Source organism: Phoenix dactylifera, chromosome 9, assembly GCF_051530095.1.
Source record: "Phoenix dactylifera cultivar Ajwa chromosome 9, Ajwa_hap1_PhDact_Kaust_v1.1, whole genome shotgun sequence".
In the NCBI taxonomy this organism is placed as follows: Eukaryota; Viridiplantae; Streptophyta; class Magnoliopsida; order Arecales; family Arecaceae; genus Phoenix; species Phoenix dactylifera.
Window position 1 is genome coordinate 30,597,004 of NC_143198.1, and position 21,735 is coordinate 30,618,738.

The 21,735-nt window shown below is 39.0% G+C and overlaps 2 protein-coding genes across 5 annotated transcripts; both read left to right on the plus strand.

Annotated features, from left to right (window-relative positions):
* The first annotated feature begins 7,779 nt into the window (after nt 1–7,779).
* On the plus strand, nt 7,780–9,112 carry LOC103709008 (allene oxide cyclase, chloroplastic-like). The gene is made up of 3 exons (XM_008794155.6): nt 7,780–8,077; nt 8,173–8,294; nt 8,374–9,112. The coding sequence occupies exons 1-3, from the start codon at nt 7,864–7,866 to the stop codon at nt 8,773–8,775; spliced, it is 738 nt and encodes a 245-aa protein (XP_008792377.3). The 5' UTR covers nt 7,780–7,863; the 3' UTR covers nt 8,776–9,112.
* Nucleotides 9,113–16,794: 7,682 nt separating this feature from the next.
* On the plus strand, nt 16,795–21,702 carry LOC103709009 (reticulon-like protein B2). Of its 4 annotated transcripts, none has more exons than XM_088704954.2 (6): nt 16,907–17,541; nt 18,315–18,495; nt 18,609–18,750; nt 18,838–18,907; nt 19,005–19,167; nt 21,424–21,702. In XM_088704954.2, exons 1-6 carry the CDS (start codon nt 17,346–17,348, stop codon nt 21,449–21,451), a joined length of 780 nt encoding a protein of 259 aa, XP_088561080.2. In that variant the 5' UTR covers nt 16,907–17,345; the 3' UTR covers nt 21,452–21,702. The 4 variants fall into 4 exon arrangements, with proteins under 4 accessions (XP_038987104.3, XP_088561080.2, XP_088561078.2 ...); XM_088704952.2 differs by having other exon boundaries at nt 21,304–21,444; XM_088704953.2 differs by lacking the exon at nt 21,424–21,702 and adding an exon at nt 20,681–20,803.
* Nucleotides 21,703–21,735: the final 33 nt, after the last annotated feature.

Sequence of the window (21,735 nt, forward strand, 5' to 3'; positions counted from 1 at the left end):
CTAATATTAGGCCCTCTCAAAGACCCGGTGCCGAGGCCAGAAACTCGAGTAACGTGAGCGGCTTTTCCGCGTTCACGGGCTCAGGGGTCCATTCCGACCGTACCCTTTCTTACTCATCATATTGGGTGGACCGTAGACTTGGACCAGCTTCTGCGCCAATCTGAACGCCCCCAGGATCATTTCGGTGAGAAAACCATGAAAGAGTTCCAATGGTCCCTCCCAAATAAAAACTAAAGGATATGCTCCCTTGTTTTACTTGAACTCAATATCTTGATGGACGACTGATAAGTTCTATCATTTACTCAAATGTTAGCTCTGGACCCCCTAAAAAGTAGAGCATTCGGGATGCAGATGCCACAGCTCCAGCCCCAGTCCCGGAACGCTTCTGTAGCCTTCTCTGCTATTATTTGACTGAGAAGTGTGAAGCAGAATAGTTTTCTATCACTGGGTAATAGGCCAAAGACATTGATCATGATGTTTTCAACTGGGTGAGCCTTTTTTCGGTCAAAGACAAGGCATTACCTTTCGGGAGAGCTCAAAATTGATACGATTAGTTTTGGAGGACACTTTGCTGTGTGCTTCCCTTCTGCAACAACCATTCCTAGCTTATCATCTTGATCAAAACCAGTTTGCTGCTTGCCGAGGTCCGACAGGCTGACACTTATGTCTCGGGAGAGAGAAAGGAAAGTTCAGGCCACCAACTCACTTGGAAGTTTGATAGATTGGACCATACGAAAGCAGAGGGGTAAGTGGGTTCGGTAGGACTAAACCAAAATGAATTTGGAGAACAGGTCCATACTAGGGTGGGTCGTGGGATGGACCCACCCATCAAAGGCTGAGATTTGGTTGGGTTTAGCTAAGAAGAACCTATGTTGTTGTGCTCTTCGGTTCATCTAGGTCATAGGCTGAGTTCACTATAATATTATTTGCCACAATCCAAAATCTTATCCAAAAAAACTTGCTAAAAGATATTATTTGGATTTCTTGACTCTATAAAAATATCAAGATCTATCTAGTGCATAGCTGATGTGGAACTAAACATACGTCCGCATGGATTCTCACACTAATACCATAAGAACAAGGTCTACAATTTAAGTCTAAGTGGTATAACAAATTCATGTCACCTTAGATTTCCAAAAGTGAGCATAGAGATAGTGGAATGGGAGTTTGGACTGGGGATTTGCTTGAGTTGGGGCCTTAAAACATCAACTCGGTGCCCAAAATTCAAATTGGGTCCTTATTCCATGATTCGAGTTGCTTCCAAGGTTGAGTCTCCCGCAGGATGGCTTTATGCATGTTATTTTTCATGGCAAATTCTCGTCATTCATTCATGAGATAGCAAAATGGAGTTGAATGTGCTATTCCATGGTATCCGTAGAATTATCTTAATCTAGTTAGATCTAGTTAGGCGAGACAGAATGTTAGATTACACAAAAGGTTGCTGTTCAAATTTTCAAAAACTTTTTATTTGGCTTAGTAATTGATATAGAAAGGGATAAAGTGTGCTTTTTTGTTAGATTAACCCCTTGTTCTCGGACAGGGCCGGCTCAATCCTTAGGCGACTGAGGCGGTCGCCTAAGGCCTCGACCCAAAGAAGGCCCACCGTAGGAAACGCTTCAAAGACAAAACGAAAAGAAAAAAGGCCTCCTTAGTGAGTTTGCCTTAGGCTAGCCTACTATAGAGAAGGCATAATAAACAAAACGGAAAGAAAAAAAAGGCTCTCATTAGTGAGTTTGCCTTAGGCCCCCAAATGTATTGAGTCGTTTCTGTCGCCGGAGACCTAAAATATCTATGAGTAACTACACTGCAGTGGAAAAGGAATTTAAAACTCGTTTGGTTTGTGCAATGAATGTTTTTCACTAAAATATTTTTTTAGGGAAGCTGGTGCGTGGGTATATAATATTTGGAAAGATGATTTTTATATGTTTGATTGATCACGAAAAAATGACACATTTCAGAATGACTAATATTTAGTTGAGTATCTATTAATCTGAAAAAGTTATATAAAATATCTATTATACCCTTATTACAGACAAAGACTTTACTCCATTCTATCTAAAAGTTTAAGAATATTTTTTTTAAAAAAAATATCCCACTTACGTGGGAATTGGACTTTTCTATGTCATATATGGATTTTTCTTTAAAACGCGGGAATATTATTCTCATGGGAAGACTACTCTCTCATTTCTTTTTTTTTTTTGAAAACTTCAATCAAACAATGAGGCATTTCTCTAAATTCTCGTTGACCAGACTTTTTCTCTTCTTCTTCCTGCGAACCGAACAAGTCCTTAACAAACAGTGGAACAAAAAATCTAAGGTAACAAAAAAAATCTTTCCATTGCTTGATCTTGACATGCGGAGACATCAAACACGACTTTTTTAACAACCCAAGACCTCACCCAAAATGGCTTGCCAGAAAGTATTATTTGGGTTTCTTGATTCTATATAAGTACCCAAGATCTACCTAGTGAATAGTCGATGTGGGACTAAATACATATCCGCATGGATCCTCGCATATTCTCTCTGTTTAAACCTAGACTTTTCGGGTTCAAATCCATTCAAATCTAATCACAAGCACCACAACCGACCCGTGGTCAGTTCCAATGGATCTGTGCTGCAGTGTCTCCTAGTCTACATAGGTTATAAGCTAGGTCCATTCTGATACCATTTCTAACAACCCAAAACCTCACCCAAAATGGCTAGCCGAAAGATATTATTTAGTCTCCTTGATCATATATGATTATCTAAGATCTATCAAGCGAATAACCGATGTGAAAGTAAATACACATCCACGCGGGTCCTTGCAACCTCAATATCACAGTTGGGCAATAATCCTTAATCGACAAAAGTGGCACTTAAATTACAAATCAATAATGGCAATTAGCTCCATAAGGTTTAATCTATGCTCCCACCCGAGCTTTCGCAGCTGCTGCAAATGGATGCTTCTGGTTTTTTCTGTCGTCGTCCAAACTAATGTTTATCATACGAGCACAGAGTGGCGTAAGGATTTTGGCCGTAAAGGATTCAGCTCAGACAACTGAGTTCTTTTCCTACCTCTATGCAAATTAGAGAGAAAATACTGAAGGTTGTCGAACTTGATCCAGCAAGAAATCCTCGGATATCTAAATCACAACGAGTTTTGGGGAGCAAAGTAAGAGAAAAAAACATAGCTAGAGATCTCCTGGAATCTATTTACATATATAGGAGAGTGAGCATGGAATCATTTGCCCAAAAAGAGGGGGTACACAATAACTGTTGGGTGTGCAATAATTGCCCAGATGTGCAATAAGTCAGTAGCTGCTCAATGTGCAGAGAAGTTGCAATCGTCCTGCAATGTGGCTCATGAATACTTAGGGTTTCGTGCTTCAATCTTTTTTAATAGTTTTGAATCTGGGCCATGGAGCCTATTGATGCTGGTTGGCTAGTTTGATCATCATCATAGGACGGTCAGTCCGATTGGCTGGTCTGATCGGTAACAAGCCTGACAAATCCAAGCCACATCAGTGCCGATGGAGGGATTTGTGATGTGAATCACAGGGAACCATGGAGTAAAATGAGACGTACGTTTCAACTCTCACCTACAAAACAAAAATGTGGGTGAGCTTCCATCATCACTCCCAAGTATGATCATATCTTTTACATTACGCCAGAACGCCTGAAACAGAAGACCGCTGCATAAGTGATTGCAAACAATGCGAAGTTGGACTGAAGCAACAAAGCCACCCGGGCTTTAATGGCTCAAACCCCTCGCAGTACCTAACAGAGACATAATTAAATGCATATATCCTACATCAGGAAACAGCTCATTTACACCATTGCATAACTCCCTTCACTGGACTTGGCATGTTGGGTTTTTCACACTATCCGTTTCAACTTGTTGAAAAGGTAGAATAACATGTATGTTTGTATTTAGTCTGATAATGATAAGGCTAAGTCGATCTATAAGATAGTCAACTATGGATCATTATGTGTTACACTTAAAAGGTACATGAAATTAATTCTGCAAATAGTGTCCTTTGTGAACGATGTAAGGACGAAGCCCCCTTAATCCTTCGTTAATATGTTGCGTGTTCCAAAGTTTCTGAGAAGAGGGCACGCATGCCGTCCCAATTAATAATTTTACCTTGGATAACTATTGAGAATCATTAAAATAACAAAGGATAAAACATTCTTTAAATCACGGAGCGAACGCTTCAAAATCTCGTACGAAAATGGGCTCCCATTTCATCAACCAATCCATCATGAAATTGCTGTTTCTGGCTGGGTTATGAGGTCTGGTGGTGACTAGGGCCTTGCGTTTGCATTATAATCAGCTCTTCCCTCACTACTCGTGTTCCCTTCTCTTTGGCCAGTTCTCCTTTCAGACCCTTTGCCACAGACCTTGCAATGCCATCTTTAACATTTCCAGGTCACTCTGGTTCAAAGTGAAACATACGATTGTGTAGAAAAAATTCAAAGTGAAACATACAAATGTGTGAAAATTGAACATTCTATGTAACAACTCAAGATTTTACTCAAAAAAGTTAGCCAAAAAATATTTTTTTTTGGAACTAACCACACACCCGTACGGATCCTTACACATTTCTTCCATTTAATCTCTGACGTCTTCATCATGCTAAGAATCCAAATCCATTCAAATCTAATCATAAGCATCACGATTGGCTGGTGGTCGGTCTCCATAAATCCATACCGTAATATCTCCTAGTCCATATAAGCTATAAGTCAGATCCGCTCTGTTACTATTTGTAACAACTCAGGATCCATCCAAAAAGACTAGCTAAAAGATATTTTTTAGATTTTTTAGTCCTATATAAATACCCAAAATTTTTCCAGCGAATAACTAATATGGGACTAAATATACATCCACACTGATCTTTACATTTTAAGCCAACGTGGACCTAACCTTTGGCCCTTTCTTTTGCATAAAGTGGCTGCCTTAGGAGTTCGAACATAAGGGTATCACGTTTGTGAGCCAAGCGTTCCATCACTGCACCAAGTAATAACCCCTCTGCATATGATGTTAGCTTTTCATTATTACTAACCATATAAGAGCCTAAATAGAACTCTTGACCTCTCAATTGGGGCCCTTCGCTCTTCATGATCAACCAACCACATGTTTTCACTCTATACATGCCTTCCAACGCATTCAGTAAAGCTTCATCCAAGCGTAGCCTTCTGCTTCCCATTTTTTCTACTTATTTGTTGGGTTCAAGTACCAACAAATAGTTTCAGATTTATTATAATCTGAACTTTAGAAACTTTCCTAAAGAGTCTTAAATGGATCTAACTTCTAAGCTCTTCAGAGAACGGAGTTTTGTATTAGCCTCTCTTTTTTTTGAGAAAGGAATGTTGTATTGGCTGGTTAGAAAATAGTCATAGGAACCGCTAGAGACTTCCCATTCGAACTCATATTGAGAATTTGAGATCAACCAAAGCATTAAGTATTAATTCAGGTAATTAAAATAGGTTTCTCGTTAAATAGAAAATGAATCCTAATAGAATTAGGAAAAAATGCAATGATTTCCTTACTAAATATAGTCATAAAAATCTAAGACATAAATGAATATTTGTTAACCCCCAAAAGACCAGGAAAAATACGAAAAAAAAGAAATATTAATTTAATCTTAATCTAACCTTGATATATTTTTATTAAATAAGTTAGAAATTAGTCAATAAAATATACAGAGAAATGTTATTTTAATGAACTAGGTTAATTGATTTCCTTAATAATACAGTCGTAGTAATAAGAAATAAAAATAACTAATTAACCTAATAAGTGGTTAGGAAAAAATACATAAGAAATAAATACTGGGTTAATCTTGGTTTAACGTTAACATAGTTTTATTAAATTATGTTGATTGATTTTCGTACTAACATACTTGTAGAAACTAAAAAATACAATTGTATTTATTAACCCTAACAATAGACTAAGAAAATAAAAAGAAATACTAGGTTAATCTGGGTTTAACCTCAAAAATTTGTTTTATTAGTTAGGTTAAGATTGAATCCATAAGACATATTAAGAAATGGTATTTTTATTAAAGAAGGTTAAGAATCAATTAGAAAATACATGGATGAAGAAAAGAAAGGGCAAACCATGTATACAACGACAAGAAATCAAAGTCAAAAAAAAAAAACATATAAGGACAAGAAAACGATCATTCTTTTTTCTTTTTGGTACATTCAGATAAAAAAAAATAACTGAAAGAAAAAATAGCAAGATGTTACGGATATATAGAAATGCAAATGGCTAACTTGAGAGAATGAAAGAATCAAAACTCCTTGCTTCCCATGGCAGGAGGGACAACTCTGAGGGAGAGGAAAGGAGAGTTGAAGGACGGATCCAAAGGAACTGGGACGGCAAATATGAGTCTGCAAGTTACTAAAGGCATTTTTTCAGGAATATGAAACAAAAGTTTATCTTTTAAAAGGAAAATTTGTTAATAGGAAAAAAATAATTTATAGCTGCTCTGTTCCCCTCAAAAACAGCTCTGTTAATATCAGCAGTCTCGTTCCTGTACCACTAATCAAAATATGTTCGACAATAAATATATCAGCTTACAGTAAATTTTTTTTTGATCAACATCATTCATCAACAAATCTTGAGCTTGATAGTTATATTCAATAATCCTACTTCAATTCGAAGCCTACTCCTAGCTCTAACTTTTAAGCCAGGAGACTCAAAATTAAAATGGAGGAAGCATCACAAATTGTGAGGACTTCACTATCTTATTTCAGCATAAACGCACAACTTTGTGCATACACCAAGAATTTGCTCTCCATTTATTTCGAACTCAATGTTTTGATGAATAATGTAGCAAACTTAAAATCTTTCATTAAATATGAGAGGCTTGTTTTAAGAAAAGGAGGTTTCACCTGTTTCAAAATTACTGAATTCGTTCTTGAAACAGAAAGGTTGGAGCCAATGACCCAAAAAAATATTTAGAAAGCATATGGCAAACAGATCCAAAACAACATTCAAATAGATCGGTGTGACGGTGCGTATTCCCATTGTCGGAACAAGTTGGCCTAGTTATTTCTTTGGCATGGATGCATTTGAAATTATTATAAACGATAATAACACGGTCATGAAGCTGATAAAGTAGAAAAATTATATCATACGCCATATACACTGTATGAGGGTTGTTGCACACTAATCATGCATCTCGTTTTCTATTGACTTTATCTATCATGCGTTCATTTCGAAATAGCATGGTATAAAGTTGATATCACATGACATTGAACCACCAACCAAGGGACTCAAAAGTCCAAAAGCGAGGAATATTCTATCCCACAGATCACATAGGGCGCATGTTTAACTCATGCGCTCCCCTCGTCCAAGCCCCCACGGCCTTATCCATCTCTACTCGGGTCCGACTTAAATTGTATTTTTTTTTTTTGGTACAACGACGGCTCAAACATAATGAATGTGGATGTAGCCTATAAGATCGAAAAGGATAAGAGCATACAAAGATAATGGAACCAAGGATCGATTATCTCAAGTGAAACCTTCGAAGTGATGAGTTACGAAGGATGTCATTCAGTCAGCCACACTGTTAGCTTCTTTGTAAGCATAAGTGGCCTGATGGAAAAAACACATGACTCTGTACACATCACAAAGCACTCTGAACTTGCCTTCATCCATCCATCCACCCCGAAGGAACTATCACACAATCCATCGGTGGATCATTTTTTTTAGCCCGGTCCCTCCGCACTCCGACGCTAGATTCCACAATTCCACACCGCTTATTCCAGATCTTTTCTACGTGCGCCACGCGTTGCTCTGACCTCACCTCAGCTTTTATAAAAGACCTCTCTCGCTCTTTCGTCTTCCACCCTGGAATCAGCGCCCTCCCATCCTCCATGGCCTCCCTCGGAGTTCCTTCTATCTCCCTCAGCATCCCAAGCTCAGGCAAAACCCTCTCTCCTCTCCCGCAAGCCCGATCTCTAAAACCTTTCCACTTCTCTATTCCAAACCCTAACAAACCCCCCAAAGTAGCCGCTATCCCCCGCCGTCACAGCATCACCGCCTCCCTCTTCTCTAACAAGAAGGACACGTCTTCCTATTCGCGACCAAGTGCTCCTCTATTCCCACCCTATTCCATAATGTGTAATTCAATTCTCTTTTTTGCTTGGCCACTAGTACTAACTTCTTTTTCTAATAATCCTCAGCTAAGGTTCAGGAGATGTACGTGTACGAAATCAACGAGAGGGACCGCAGCAGCCCGGCCTACCTCCGCCTGAGCCAGAAGGAACACAATTCCCTCGGCGATCTCGTACCCTTCAGCAACAAGGCAAGTTTATCCACCTTTTATCCCTATCACATGAACCACCTAATTAATACTAACTAAAAATTCCTCCCTTTGGTTCCAGGTTTACCACGGCACTTTGGAGAAGAGGCTGGGGATAACGGCAGGGATCTGCATCCTGATCCAGCACGTCCCGGAACGTAACGGGGACCGATACGAGGCGATATATAGCTTCTATTTCGGAGACTACGGCCACATATCGGTCCAGGGGGCGTATCTGACCTACGAGGACACGTACTTGAGCATCACGGGCGGGTCGGGGGTTTTCACTGGGGTTTACGGGAAGGTTAAGCTCCATCAGATCGTATTCCCGTTTAAGGTATTCTATACTTTTTATCTCGAGGGGATACCGGATATTCCCGAGGAGCTTTTGGGGAAGCCGGTGCCGCCGTCCCCGGCCGTCGAGCCCACCCCCGCCGCCAAGGCCGCGGAGCCCCACGCGGCCGTCAAGAATTACACCAATTAGTTTGCTGGCTGGATGGCAAATCAAACATCCTAGTAGTCTTGTTACAAACCTGGGGTAGGATTGGTTGTCGTGTTTATCTGATGTTATTCTTATCTATCAGGCTGGCGAATTAGTGTAACTTGGATTGTTTTAGAGCCTTTCTTAGGAAACTTTTTTTGATTCCACCTTTCAGTTGGTGTATGCCTATTCTAGTTCTAGTTTTAGTCTGTTATATTTCATGAACGCTGCTACGGATCATCTGTTTTGAGTGATTACTGATTAATGCGGTACTGGGGGGAGAGATGATGCCAATTAGAGCTCTGGATATCGTTCAATTAATCATCAAGTTCCACATGAATTTGGTAATCTAAGAAGTGATCAAAATGAATGATCTTTGCCGTTTTTCATATTTTTCATGTTTCACTGCGAAGTACGTATTATTTTGCTAGTGCAATTTATAATTACCTTGTGTGGCTTGCTCAGTGGTAATTCGAGTCTTTCGTGCCCACTTACCACAAGCTTAACTTGGATCAAAAAAGGAATTCACAGAGACACCAAATATATATATATATATATATATATATATATATATATATATATATTAATGAGCAACTCTTTATTGCAGCTCTCAGTACAGGAATATATGGTGCGTGAAGCACTAGCAATGCAAAGGGTAATGGGAGCCAAGAACTGGTTTGCTAGTTGCAGAGCACGCGTAATGTGTACAAATAGAGGACTAGGAAACGCCCAGTTGGTAGTTGAGATCCAGCACGGGTGCACTGAAAAATTGAATATAGAAAGTATAGGAAGTGGAGAATCTTTAATGGTTCTAGTTGACAGCTCGGCTCGATTTAAGTGTGTTTTTTCGGTTGTCTTTGTAGCTAACAATTGTTGTTGTAATAATGGTCATGCTTCAGGCTATAAAACAATGGCCAAAGGCAGCAAGACGACATTAAACAAATGGAAGCCATAAAATTTTAATTTAATAATTAGTTTAAGATTTACTATTTTAACAAGATAATCTCATAGCTAGTCTCATAAGGAGAGGTGCACAATGTTTACCAATAGGAGTGCATTATGGGCTTTAGCATTTTAAATTCAGTGTCAGAAAGCACCGAGCAAGTGCACAAGTTTGGATCCTCTATCTTATATCACTGTAGATAGCCATCACGTCATCTATCTTGGAAATGAGCAATCTTATGCATCCTGCAAACTTGATCATATATTTTTCAGTGCGGTACATGGTGCAAGCAAAGATAAAATTAACATCCCAAATTACAAAATCTAAGAACTCTCGGCGTCATACGACGAACCTACCATGCAGAACCATGTAGCAAGGGAAGTAATAAACACACCTCGCACGTGAGTAAATTGCAATTTCTTTATAAAGCGGCAAACTAGGCGATTTCATACCGGGAGGCAAACCGCGCCGCAGATTGGATTGCTACCTATGCGGCTCAGCATTCCAGAGAGATCCCTCCTGCACCGCTTTGCCAGGTTCTTGCTCTTGATTTGGTTGGTTGCACCTACATCAAAGTAGGGTGAGCAGCTCTTGTATCAAAAGGGAGGGGGGGGGGGGGTGAATACCAACAGACCTTTCTTTCACATTAGAGAGCAAACGGCTGATGTCTTCTAAGTCCATTGAAGGTCAAAGTAGGGTCTTCGGTAGTATCATGTAGGCTGGAGATGGAGAGTTATCCCTGACACTCAGAAGTACTTTGTTTTTTGATTTTATTGGGTGCATCCGTACTTATTAGGTATGATCCATCCGCTTTAGCACAACAAAAAAAAAAGGGTCAAAGTAGGGTAATGACAAGTAGACATGTCTTTGCTCCGTTCGCATAGAAATAATAACTCATCAAAATTATAACTCCATGCAGGCGCACTCTGGTTTGGGGCCATGGAGTTCATTGCGCATGCTCATGCCTACCACCTTTTGCCTCGAGCTCAATTACGGGAAAAGCATGGCTGTTATTGATTTAGTCTAGAAATGGTTTGGGTCATAATAAAATGTGAACTAGGCGTAAACTGGTTCTTTTCTCAAATAATATGCATTAACTTACTGCTCACGGATAATACTAAAAGAAGATATACTTCTGAAATAGATATGACTAGTAAAAATAAATATTAAAAACTAAAATTTATTTTTAAAAAATAGATGTTGACTCTAGTACCAACCGGATCTTTAGCTGCATTATTTTTTTCATTTCATGAAATGTGAAGCATACAAAAGTATAATTAGGCATAGTGGCTTTTATGGTATAGATGAGTCTACTTTAACCATCACTTATCATCCATGTGCCAACTGGTATTGAAAAATTTAATAGGGCAAGCACATATAGTTTTCTACTTTATGAATTAATTAGCATTCGGTCTTTATTTAACCATCATTTTATGTTGAGCCCTTGATGCTCTATACTTGCACACGCGGTCCAATGTTTTGCACATAATTGCTTACATCTATTTTATATATAATTATGTGTAAATTTGTATAAGATCAGAGTAAAATATAAAATGGTTATCAAAATCAAAAGTTATATATACGGATACTAAAAATTAATCCAGCTCCACCTAAATAGCCCCTTTTAATCCGTCTCCCACGAGAGACAATGGCGCGGGCGTCGAAGAGACTAGAGCGAGGTTGCGGAGCGCGGGCTTGCGTCAGGCGCAGCGAATCTTTGGGAGCATCTCCGCCAGCATATTCGCCTTCTATTGGATATATCCTCCAAGAATAATCTCCAAACCGATGGGTATTTGCCCTTCCTCACTCTTGATATCTTCTCTCCAAGCCGGGGGGTGGATCTCGAGCATCGGCAGTCGGGCGATTTCCCGTCGATCGGAGGAGACGGCGTCATTGTTTTCACAGTGGTTTGTTTCCGGTCACAGGGGTGAAGAAGCTCGGAAGTTGGCGATCCAGAGCACAAGGTCAGATTCGATCTCTGTTTGTTCTTTGATTTCCCTTTCTTTTTTCTTTTTTTTTTTTGAGGATCTTGATTTCCATTTCTTTTGCTGAACTGATAAACTCCAATCAAGATTCCTCACGTTAAGATTATAAAATCTAGAGATATATTGGTTTCCATCATTGTTAACTCTGGAGTAAATTCTCCTCTCAAATTCTAATTGTATCTGGGCGGTGGCTTCGGTGATCAGGACAGATAAATACAAACGGAAACAGAAGCAGAAAATAGACCAATAGAGAGGCATGGCCTCCCTCAGCTCCCTGGCTCCATCCATGTTCATTCTATTACTTCCCTGCAGACTGTTGGTGGTGCAAACCAACAGTTTGGCTCGATAGAAATGGATCTCTTGGCAGACCTTTGGCGAGCCAATTGTGAAGTAGAGTGAACAAATGTAACCTTAAGCTGTTCATTTGCGACCAAATCTCGGAGTATATGATAATCAACTTCAATATGCTTAGTGCGAGCACGAAACCTAGCCATATATGTAGCACTAGGGTTATTACAACAACCCAGGACCTCACCCAAAAAGACTAGCTGGAAGGTGTTATTTGAGTTCTTTGGCTCTGTATAAGTACCCAAAATTTATCCATTGCATAGCCGATGTGGGACGAAACACACGCCCGCATGGTTCTTACATACTCCCCCGCTTTGAAGCTCGAGTATTCTCGCTAGGCTAAGGGTTCATATTCATTCAAATATAATCACAAGCACCATGATCGATTTATAGTTAGCCTCAACATGCTCATGCTGCAGTGTTTCCTAGTCCATATGGACCATGGGCCGAGTCTGTTTTGATATCATTAGCAACAATTCAGAACCTCTACCAAAAAGACTAGTCGAAAGGTGTTATTTAGGTTCCTTAGCGCTACATAAGTACCCAAGATCTACCCAGTACATAGCCAATGTAGGACTAAACACATGCCTGCAAAGGTCCTCACAGTTATCATTAGAGGATAAGCATCGGAAACTGCAGAGACTCGAAGTTACTTTTAAGAAACCAAAGTATGCGTTTGACTGCTTGGAGATGAGTTGTGATGATGGTATTATGAAAGTCATCTATAATGCTAAGTTGCAGAGGATTTTCAAGTTGTTGAGCTATGCATACTATATATTCACAAATATTTATTTGACAGTGCAACATGCCAATCGGCGGGGCATTAATTTGCCGTATGATTGTTGACCATTTCATAAGAAATGCTGCAATAAACTATTGAAACACTTCTATGAATATAATTGTGCTTGGATAATAAGGGTGTGGATGAAAGATGATGGCATTTTGTTTTAGTTATGTTTCTTTTACAAATAGATCATTCGTAATTTACTTTTCGGCATACTATTGTTCACCTCCTTTTTGTCCAAAATTACTCTCTTGGTCGAGGAGTTAACAACCATTTGTTTTGTCTTTTGGATATTTGGTAGGAAGTGATATGCTAATGTCTTTGCAACGATCAGCCTGCTTTTTCTTGATTTTCTGGATTTCTGTATTTCTGCTGTTGGGACACCCTGGACTTTTTCATCTTGAGGCAATTTTCGAAACTCTATCATGTGTCAATTCATATGCTAGGAAGTTTTCTTAGTCCCTTATAAAATTTTACCTTTACCACCTATTGCTTAACATCTCTAATTCAACCAAACTGCTGGAAAAATATCTGGTCTTGCTTGCAAAGTTTCAGTGTTAGCCATTAAATTTGAAATCATATAGAATGTTAGATGTATATTTGTTGGTTCAACGTGCTTAGAGGGTTTGTATTTTGTGGTTTTCTGTGTCAAAAATGAATAGACAATCTGGCAAAATTCCTAAGCTCAACCTAGATATTTTGGTTTAGGCAGGCAGCAGGCTCTCATGCATTCTTGCCTCAATCTTTCATTGACGAGATTTATTTTGCTTTGCTATTCTTATCTAGCCGTTAATGTAGTTTCTGTCACTCAAGTGGCAGTTTTTCGAGCACCAGTGATTTTCTTCTGATCACATGCAGGCAAAAGCCCTGAGTTTTTCATTGGATATATCCTCTGCGAACAATCTTCAAACCGATGGGTATTTGCCCTTTTTCACTTTCGATATCTTCTCTCCGCACAAACTTCCAAGCCAGGGGGTGGATCTCGAGCATCGGCAGTCGGGCGATTTCCCGTCGATCAGAGGAGACGGCGTCATTATTTTCATAGTGGTTTGTTTACGGTCACAGGGGTGAAGAAGCTCGGAAGTTAGTGATCCAGAGCACAAGGTCAGAATCGATCTCTGTTTGTTCTTTGATTCCCTTTCTTTATTTTTTTAAGGATCTTGATTTCCATTTCTTTTGCTGAACTGATAAACTTCGATCAAGATACCTCACGTTAAGATTATAAATTCTAGAAAATTTCTTCGAGATATATTGGTTTCCATCACTGTTAACTCTGGAGTAAATTCGGCTCTCAAAGCCCTGAGTTTTTCTCCGATAGATGGAAATCAAACCTCCATGTTAGTACCAACAGGAATCTGCTAGTTAAATTATTCTCCACAGGTCGAATTGTACCTTTCCTGTTTTTCCACTGATGTTTCAGATAAAAACATTTGGGTGGTTGTTGTCAGTTGTGCATCTTTTAGGAGGCAGCACATGACTTATGTAGGGTCTTTTAGTCACTTGCAGCAACTGACAGAATGGTTTTATGTATATAGGTCTCTCAATCAAGATACAAAGAGACAAACTAAAAAAGATTGAAACTGTTGAGAAGGTAAATTTATTTATCAGGGAGAAGGGTTAAATTCCAATTTTATACTAGACAATCTTTAACCTCCTTGCTCCTGAATAACAACATCCACTTATCTGGATATATGTTATAGATCATTCTAGAACAACTCAAAAACCATTCCAATCAACTATTCCTTGAGCATTTTTTTGCCCAGATCAGCTCGAATCATATCCCTGCCTCAGCACATAACGAATCATATAGTTTATGTTTTTGTTCAGCAACTGAGGGCACTATACATGGATAGGATCAGGCAGCTAGCACTCCACACTGGCAGGTTACAGCCATTAGTGCAATTAATCCTATTGCCTCTGCCATCTACTACTTGGATCTTCATAATTTTTCTGGTATATTTTTGACTTTAAAGTTACAGACCGCTTTCTTTTCTGCATTTTTTTTTTTGCTGAATAAGTCCCATTCCTGGGAATCATATCACTGGGGCACCTCTTTTCAAATGTACTCTTATACCATGCTTTTTGTTGATGGAGAATCAGGTCTTTGAATTGGACCAATCTATTTTAGCATGGTTATAGTGTAAACTCTTTTTGAGGTCACTCAAAATTGAAGTTTAGGCTGTTTGCTTTCCTAAACCTAACATGGAATTGTAGCAAAATCTATTTATCAGATCAGAGGGTCGAGAGTTCAATTGTTCACCTTGCATCAAGTTACACTCGGTTTGCATGCTTTTGCTGCATATTGAATCATGGAAAACAGTGGTTCGTTGTTCAGCATGTTTCTGGTCATTTATCATGCAAGAGTCACTTAGTAACAGTGGTCAACTGTCAGGCACATGGTTGTCATAAATCTTTCAAAGGAATTCTGGCCGACCAAAGACTTTCCTGGTTTTGTCTATTGGCTTGTCTTTTGTTTCAGGACCAGAAGTGAAGCCTGAGGTGTTTGATTTTATAAATGGGTTGCGTCCCTAGTTGACCAATAATGAGCCTAAACCCTGTCTTACTTAAAAATTTGACAAGGGGATTGGACCTGCATTAAGGAATTAGCTATGCCAAGTTATTTGTTGGGACTCGATCAAATAAGCTTGAAGTTGTGCGCATTACCCTGGGCTTGACCTTATCACAAATGACAGACCTAGTTGCTAATTGCCATAACCCTTGGCCTAACCTCTCCGATCTTAAGGAATTTGTGCTGAGGACATATTGATGTATATTGAACTATTTTTCTAGTTTTGGGTTTTTGTGGTCAAAATAACTACTCTTTGTCTGTACCATTTAATTTCCTAGCGAAATAACATTAGCATTTTGATGCAGAAATCGATATTTTTATACTCCTAAGGCATAATATTTGAATATCTACTATATCTTTATTATGAATAGGGGCATTATGGAATACTAAAACCATTTCAAAATATGAGACCAAATTTTTGTGCTTCTTGTAATATGATTGATGTTCGCTAGATATGGAAATTTTAGTTTTCCAAGGTCATGTTGAAAGAAAAAGGTGTTTAAGCTCAACTATAGTTCTTTTGGGACAATTTAGTGGGAATTTGAAGCACCAATTTTTCTTCTGAAATTCTTCAAGCGTAGCAAGACTTTTGATAGGAGTCTCATGAAATTCTACCTAAAGTACAGGTTACTAGATCATAATCTAGCTGCCGAATTATTATCTTCTCTTTAATGCTCATTTGTTACTTTTTGTCCCTGCTTTCCCTGTTCTTGTATTTTAGATCTTTAGCAGACCAACTTTTTGGCCTTTACGAACTTCACCTCTCAACTCCAGGTAATCCTGCCTAACTTTTTCTTAGGCACCCGAAGCTGTCAAAAGGTGCATCATAAGGTTATGCATCTTTCCCTTGATAAGAAATACCACCACTGCACCCTTTTTTCATTAAAAAAAAAGAGGAATACCAGAATTGTTCAAGTGTATTGGCTTCCATACCAACCATGACTGAGAGATTTTACTACAGGATGTTTTCTTAAGCTAATTTTCATAAATATACTAACATGGGATAGTTTTGGTATTATATGATTAATAATTTTAGATTCTTATGGAATACCAAATGAATTATTCGTAGTTTTTTGGAGATCTTTGATCAAATGTAGTGATTTCAGATCATCAAGTATTAGATACTTTAAATAAAATAAAAATTATCGGCGATTTGAGATCATCGTGTTGATTTCATTTATTCTAAAACATCATCATAGAGTGTAAAAATATATATTCTTTTAAATTATTCGAGTAATTTATTATTTTTTTCTCTAGAAGATATATACTTGACGAGGAAGCAACATAGTGGACAACGCATCCGCGGTTTTCAGTTCTCATCTGATAATGTCAGACTATGAAAAATATTATATACATACATTAAATTGCATCGGATGCTCTTTTTCTTAGCATTTAAGGTTATGTAGCTCTTCCGTCGAAGAGAAAACCTTGTAGCTCTACAATCTGCCACGTGTCGGAAAGCAGAAATGTGCAAGGAACTATGGGGCGGTCATGACCTATAGTTTGAGACTGGATTGCGGATGAGGTGCGTCCATGACCTGCCGCATTATAGGGCGGTCAGCGTCAGCATTCGCCGTCCACCGTATATCGTGCGGACAACGCCGTCCAAAAAGTAACCGGACGTGACGTCCGGCTGCGAAAGCCCCTTCAGGACCCGCCGTCAGATTCGACGACCGTCCGCGTGTCGGGTTATCTCGGCCTTCGGACCCCGGGTCCGTCACCCAAGGCTCGCTCGGAGCCGCGAGGCCTGGATTTTTAGCCGCACGAACCGACGTTCGGGGTCGGCCATACCAGGTGCGATCCTTTAACATACCCCACGTTTGCCCACGGCGAGGGGAAGGTTAGCTTAGCTGCCGACTGCCGAGAGACTAGAGAGAGAGAGAGAGAGAGAGAGAGAGAGAGAGGTGCGACGAAGTTTGTGGCTGTGTCGGGATATCGGAGGCGATGGCGGAGAACAAGGAGGAATCGGTCGGGGAGTCGGTGATGGAGAAGAAAGTGGAGGAGTTCCACCACGGTGACTCATCATCCTCGGACTCGGACAACGAGAAATCGAAGCCGTCCTCCTCGTCTGTCAAGTCCAAGATATGCCGCCTCTTCGGCAGGGAGAAGCCCGTCCACACTGTCTTGGGCGGCGGAAAGCGTACGAAATATCCGACTTTTCTCCGTTTCTAATTTTTTTTAAGATTTTTTTTAATCCGATGCTAGTTGCTTTTAGATAATTTCTTGCTATTTTTTTTATTTTTAAAAAGATCGGTTTGAAGCGAATCGTGTGAGTTTTGATCTATTTGAGATGATTCGGGCTGAGATCTGGGGGCTCATTAGCTATTGATATCTTTTCATTTGATTAGTTTTAGTTGAATTAATCCAAAAGCTTTTACGTCCTTTTTTTTTTTTTTAAGTTCGAGGGAGGCTTGGTTAGTTAGGGTTTGCGTCGTTTTACTCAAAAAAGCAAAGTACGTTTAGCTTTCGACTACTTTATAACGTTCTGAACGAAACCCTAATTTGATTTTAAGATACTGGTCATTGATTTCCATTGATGGTAGATGATGCGAGAATATTCCTTTAAGAAACCCTAATCTGGACGTTGGGTAGCTGCCTTGTTGATTTATGAATGCATGTCTAATGATTTGCAGATAAAAATATATTCACTGCCAACTTGAGAGAATTCGATCGATGAAATCCTTGTCGGTCGAAGGGACGAACACAGTACTTACATAAATCATATATTTAATTGTAGCAAATCTTAGGGTTTTTTTTATAGCATTTTTTCCCCTGGTCGCTAATTGAGGCATGGAGTCTTATTGTTCTTATTATATTTTGATCGTACATATGGTGGTTGAGCCGCTGATCGGGTATAGTTTGGCTTATGAAAATATTTGTTCTCAACGAGTTTTTGCTCCACCATCTATGCAGCTGCTGATATTTTCCTATGGAGGAACAAGAAGATCTCTGCCGGTGTGCTTGGTGGGGCCACGGCCATCTGGGTCTTGTTCGACTTGATGGAATACCACTTGCTTGCTCTTGTCTGCCACTGCCTCATTCTATCGCTGGCGATCTTGTTCCTCTGGTCCAATGCGACCACCTTCATCAACAAGTGAGCTCTTAAGCTATTTTTTCCATTGCATATGGTGGCCCAAAGATTAATCTTTTAGCCTGGAGATTAATTTTTTAGTCGGGATACTGAATTTTTTGTGCTATTGATTGCAGGTCTCCACCTCGCATTCCTGAGGTGAGCATCCCTGAAGATGTGGCTGTGAGTTTTGCGCTTTCGCTGAGATATGAGATCAACAGGGGTTTTGCTGTTCTAAGGGACATTGCATCAGGACGCGATGTGAAGAAGTTCCTCATGGTATGTTGCTCGGTCTTTCTTTAAAATGTTAGTGGATCTTGGAGTATTTCAATGGGTGTTATACTGTTTGGTATATTGGTTTTCCAGGTGATTGCAGGTTTGTGGGTCCTTTCCATCGTTGGGAGTTGCTGTAATTTCTTGACTTTGTTTTACATAGGTAACAACATGATGTTTTGGTCTGTCATTTAACTTTCTATTCTCTTATTTATTTGTTTTGGTCTAACATTCTTGTCTGGTGTTTTTCGCGGAAGCAGCATTTGTTACGCTGCACACGCTACCCGTTCTCTACGAGAAGTATGAGGACAAAGTTGACTCATTTGCAGAGAAGGCGATGACAAAAGTCAAGAAGAATTATGCAACGTTTAATGCCAAGTGTTTGAGCAAGATTCCAAGGGGGCCTTTGAAAAAGAAGCACCAGTAGGTTCTGACTGTTAGTGTCTATCTATGGATTTTCCAGTGTTCACGTGACTGTTTACTCATTTTTCTCTGAACTTTCTCTTTGATGCTGAGTATTTATGATATGGATCGTAAATATGTTTGCACGATTTTACCTAATGTGAGCATCCTACTGTATGCCATTTCTGCTGGTGATTTGACTGCACCATTTATATGCTATGATTAGTTGATGTTCCCTTTGTGTTTCATCTGTGTCCTGTAGTGCCCTTAGATGTCTCCAAGTAGGATTTATAGTGATGCAAGAAGTGGTCTCAGTCCCAGAGCTTGAATGAGTGTAAACATGTTTTACAATATGAGTCCAGGGTTCGTGCTTCTTCTCATGTTTCAGTTATCTATTTATTTAAGGGTTTGCTGCAACGTGTCTTCTATACTTGTTACCTAATCTTGGAGTCATTGGGGATCCAGATAGCATTTTGAAGATAAGTGTAAATTGGTTTGTTGTGCTTTTATGGTCTCTGGTCTTAGGGAAATTTATTTTAGATAAAATTATGTACTATTTATTTATCATGTACTAGGATATACACACTAATTTTCTTCTACTGATGTCCTTTTTATATTGTTTTTAGTTTTTTATTTGCAACCTTGAAGAGTTTTTAAAAATTCTCTTTTGTTTTGAAAGAGGTAGCTGAGAGCACTGAATTGGTATACAATTTGAAGTTCAACATGATTACTTTTAAGCCACGGTAAATTGAGTGATTAAGGTAATCTAGGAATATCTCACATTGCTTGTTTCCAATTAAAGTCTATATATATGCATTTAATCTTCTTGAAGATCTCATTCTGGTGTGTCTGATCTGTCAGAACTATTTTATTGGAAAATAATTTTTTGAGAAATATGGAATCTTGAAAATGACAATGGCGGGTGTTATTGAAGAACTCTTTCAATAGTTGTCAGAATTATGTTAAAGATGAGTATGGAATCAAGGTAATACCGGGTCTCTTGCTAGATGAGTTGAATGTAGTTTTACTAGATGAGTTGAATGTGAACATCAACAGGAAGCTTTTTAGAAGATGTTCAGGTTTAAAAAAGGGGATGATTGTTTTGTTTTACTTCTATATGCCATTATGCACAGAGACGGTGGAATGCTTCTGTAGGAATATTGGGGAACTAGATTCTTGATTCAATAGGGCAACATGTGAGACCTTACTTGTTGGACATGCAGAAACCAACTGGTAGGGTGAATGAATTAAGAAGTACCGAGCAAGGTTTTTACCAATTTATTTTTGACAAGATTAGCCACATCATCTAAGGTTTCTTTTGTATGGCTAGAAATGCTGGGTAAAGGATTAATAGTTAATTGGGGTTAAGCAAAATTTGCGATGGGGGGGATTGTCACTCATAATAATGTCGAAATATTTGAGCTTCTCCTGCAAGATAAGAAAGAAATCCTTTACAACATGCTGTTTGGATAAACCTTTGGTTGTGTTGCGTTGCTTAATTTTTTTGGTTGCTGATGGCATATATTTTATCCAGCACTTCTTGTGAGGCAATCCAGGAATTATCATGAGGATACTTTTTGTAAAATCTTAGCACAATTGGAATTCATTGTTCCCGAAATATTTTTGCCATAATTTAAGAGCTCCTGATAAGAAGAGTGCTTTTGAGTGGAGGGAGGGCTGTAAAGTTATGGTGTCCTACTTTCTTGGATGATCCGTTGTCATATGCTGCTTTAGGGTTGTCATGCAATGTAATTTTCTTGCTGACCGTGGACATGGCTGGAGTTTCATTTTGTTGGCTTGAGATCCTTTTATGTGCCTTTGGATGATTGGCCAGCTTAGGTAATTTTTTTACCTACTACTAAATGTTTTGGTTAGAGAGCTGTTGCAGTTATGCTGTTCTTAGACTCTAGGAACATGAGCGGAAAAATCCGCTTGCACGTTGCGACATTTTTATAGTAACTGTGTAGCGATATCATCACTTCTTTCATACCTACCGGATTTTTGTTGTCAAGGAAACGGAAATGTTTTCATTTTTTAGTGAGTTAAAAAAAAAACAGATTGCTTTTCATTTTGCAGTCGACTTCTGGAACAGTTATTAGAGATTATTACATGTTCTGGTTATAATTCATGAGGAAACGTTTTATACCTAATTGACAGGTTATGCCGTAATTTGGCGCTCCTTGGTCATATATGTCTGTTTTATTTTCATGGCCTTTTTGTTGTAAAATCTCTATATTCGCGAATGAAACTCTCTTTTGTAATGTAATTTCATGCCAGTGCGTGTTTCTGCCTGCTGGTTTGGTAGTACTTCATGGATTGTTCTCAGGCTCTCAACAGAAGTCCGGTGAGATGAATAATTGGCAGCCATATGCTCATGGCAACTCAACGTTGCGATACTTGTTTTGGCTTTCGCAAACATCCATCAAACTGTCAGAAGGATTCTTTGCGGATCAGATATTAGACTGATTTTTTGTTCTCTTTAATGATGATAAGAAGATTAAAAATCATTATTTAGTTTGATGTTTTAGATCCCTTGAAATATACTTTGTTTTTGTACTGGAGTGACCACCTCTAGAGCCATGCTTGTGT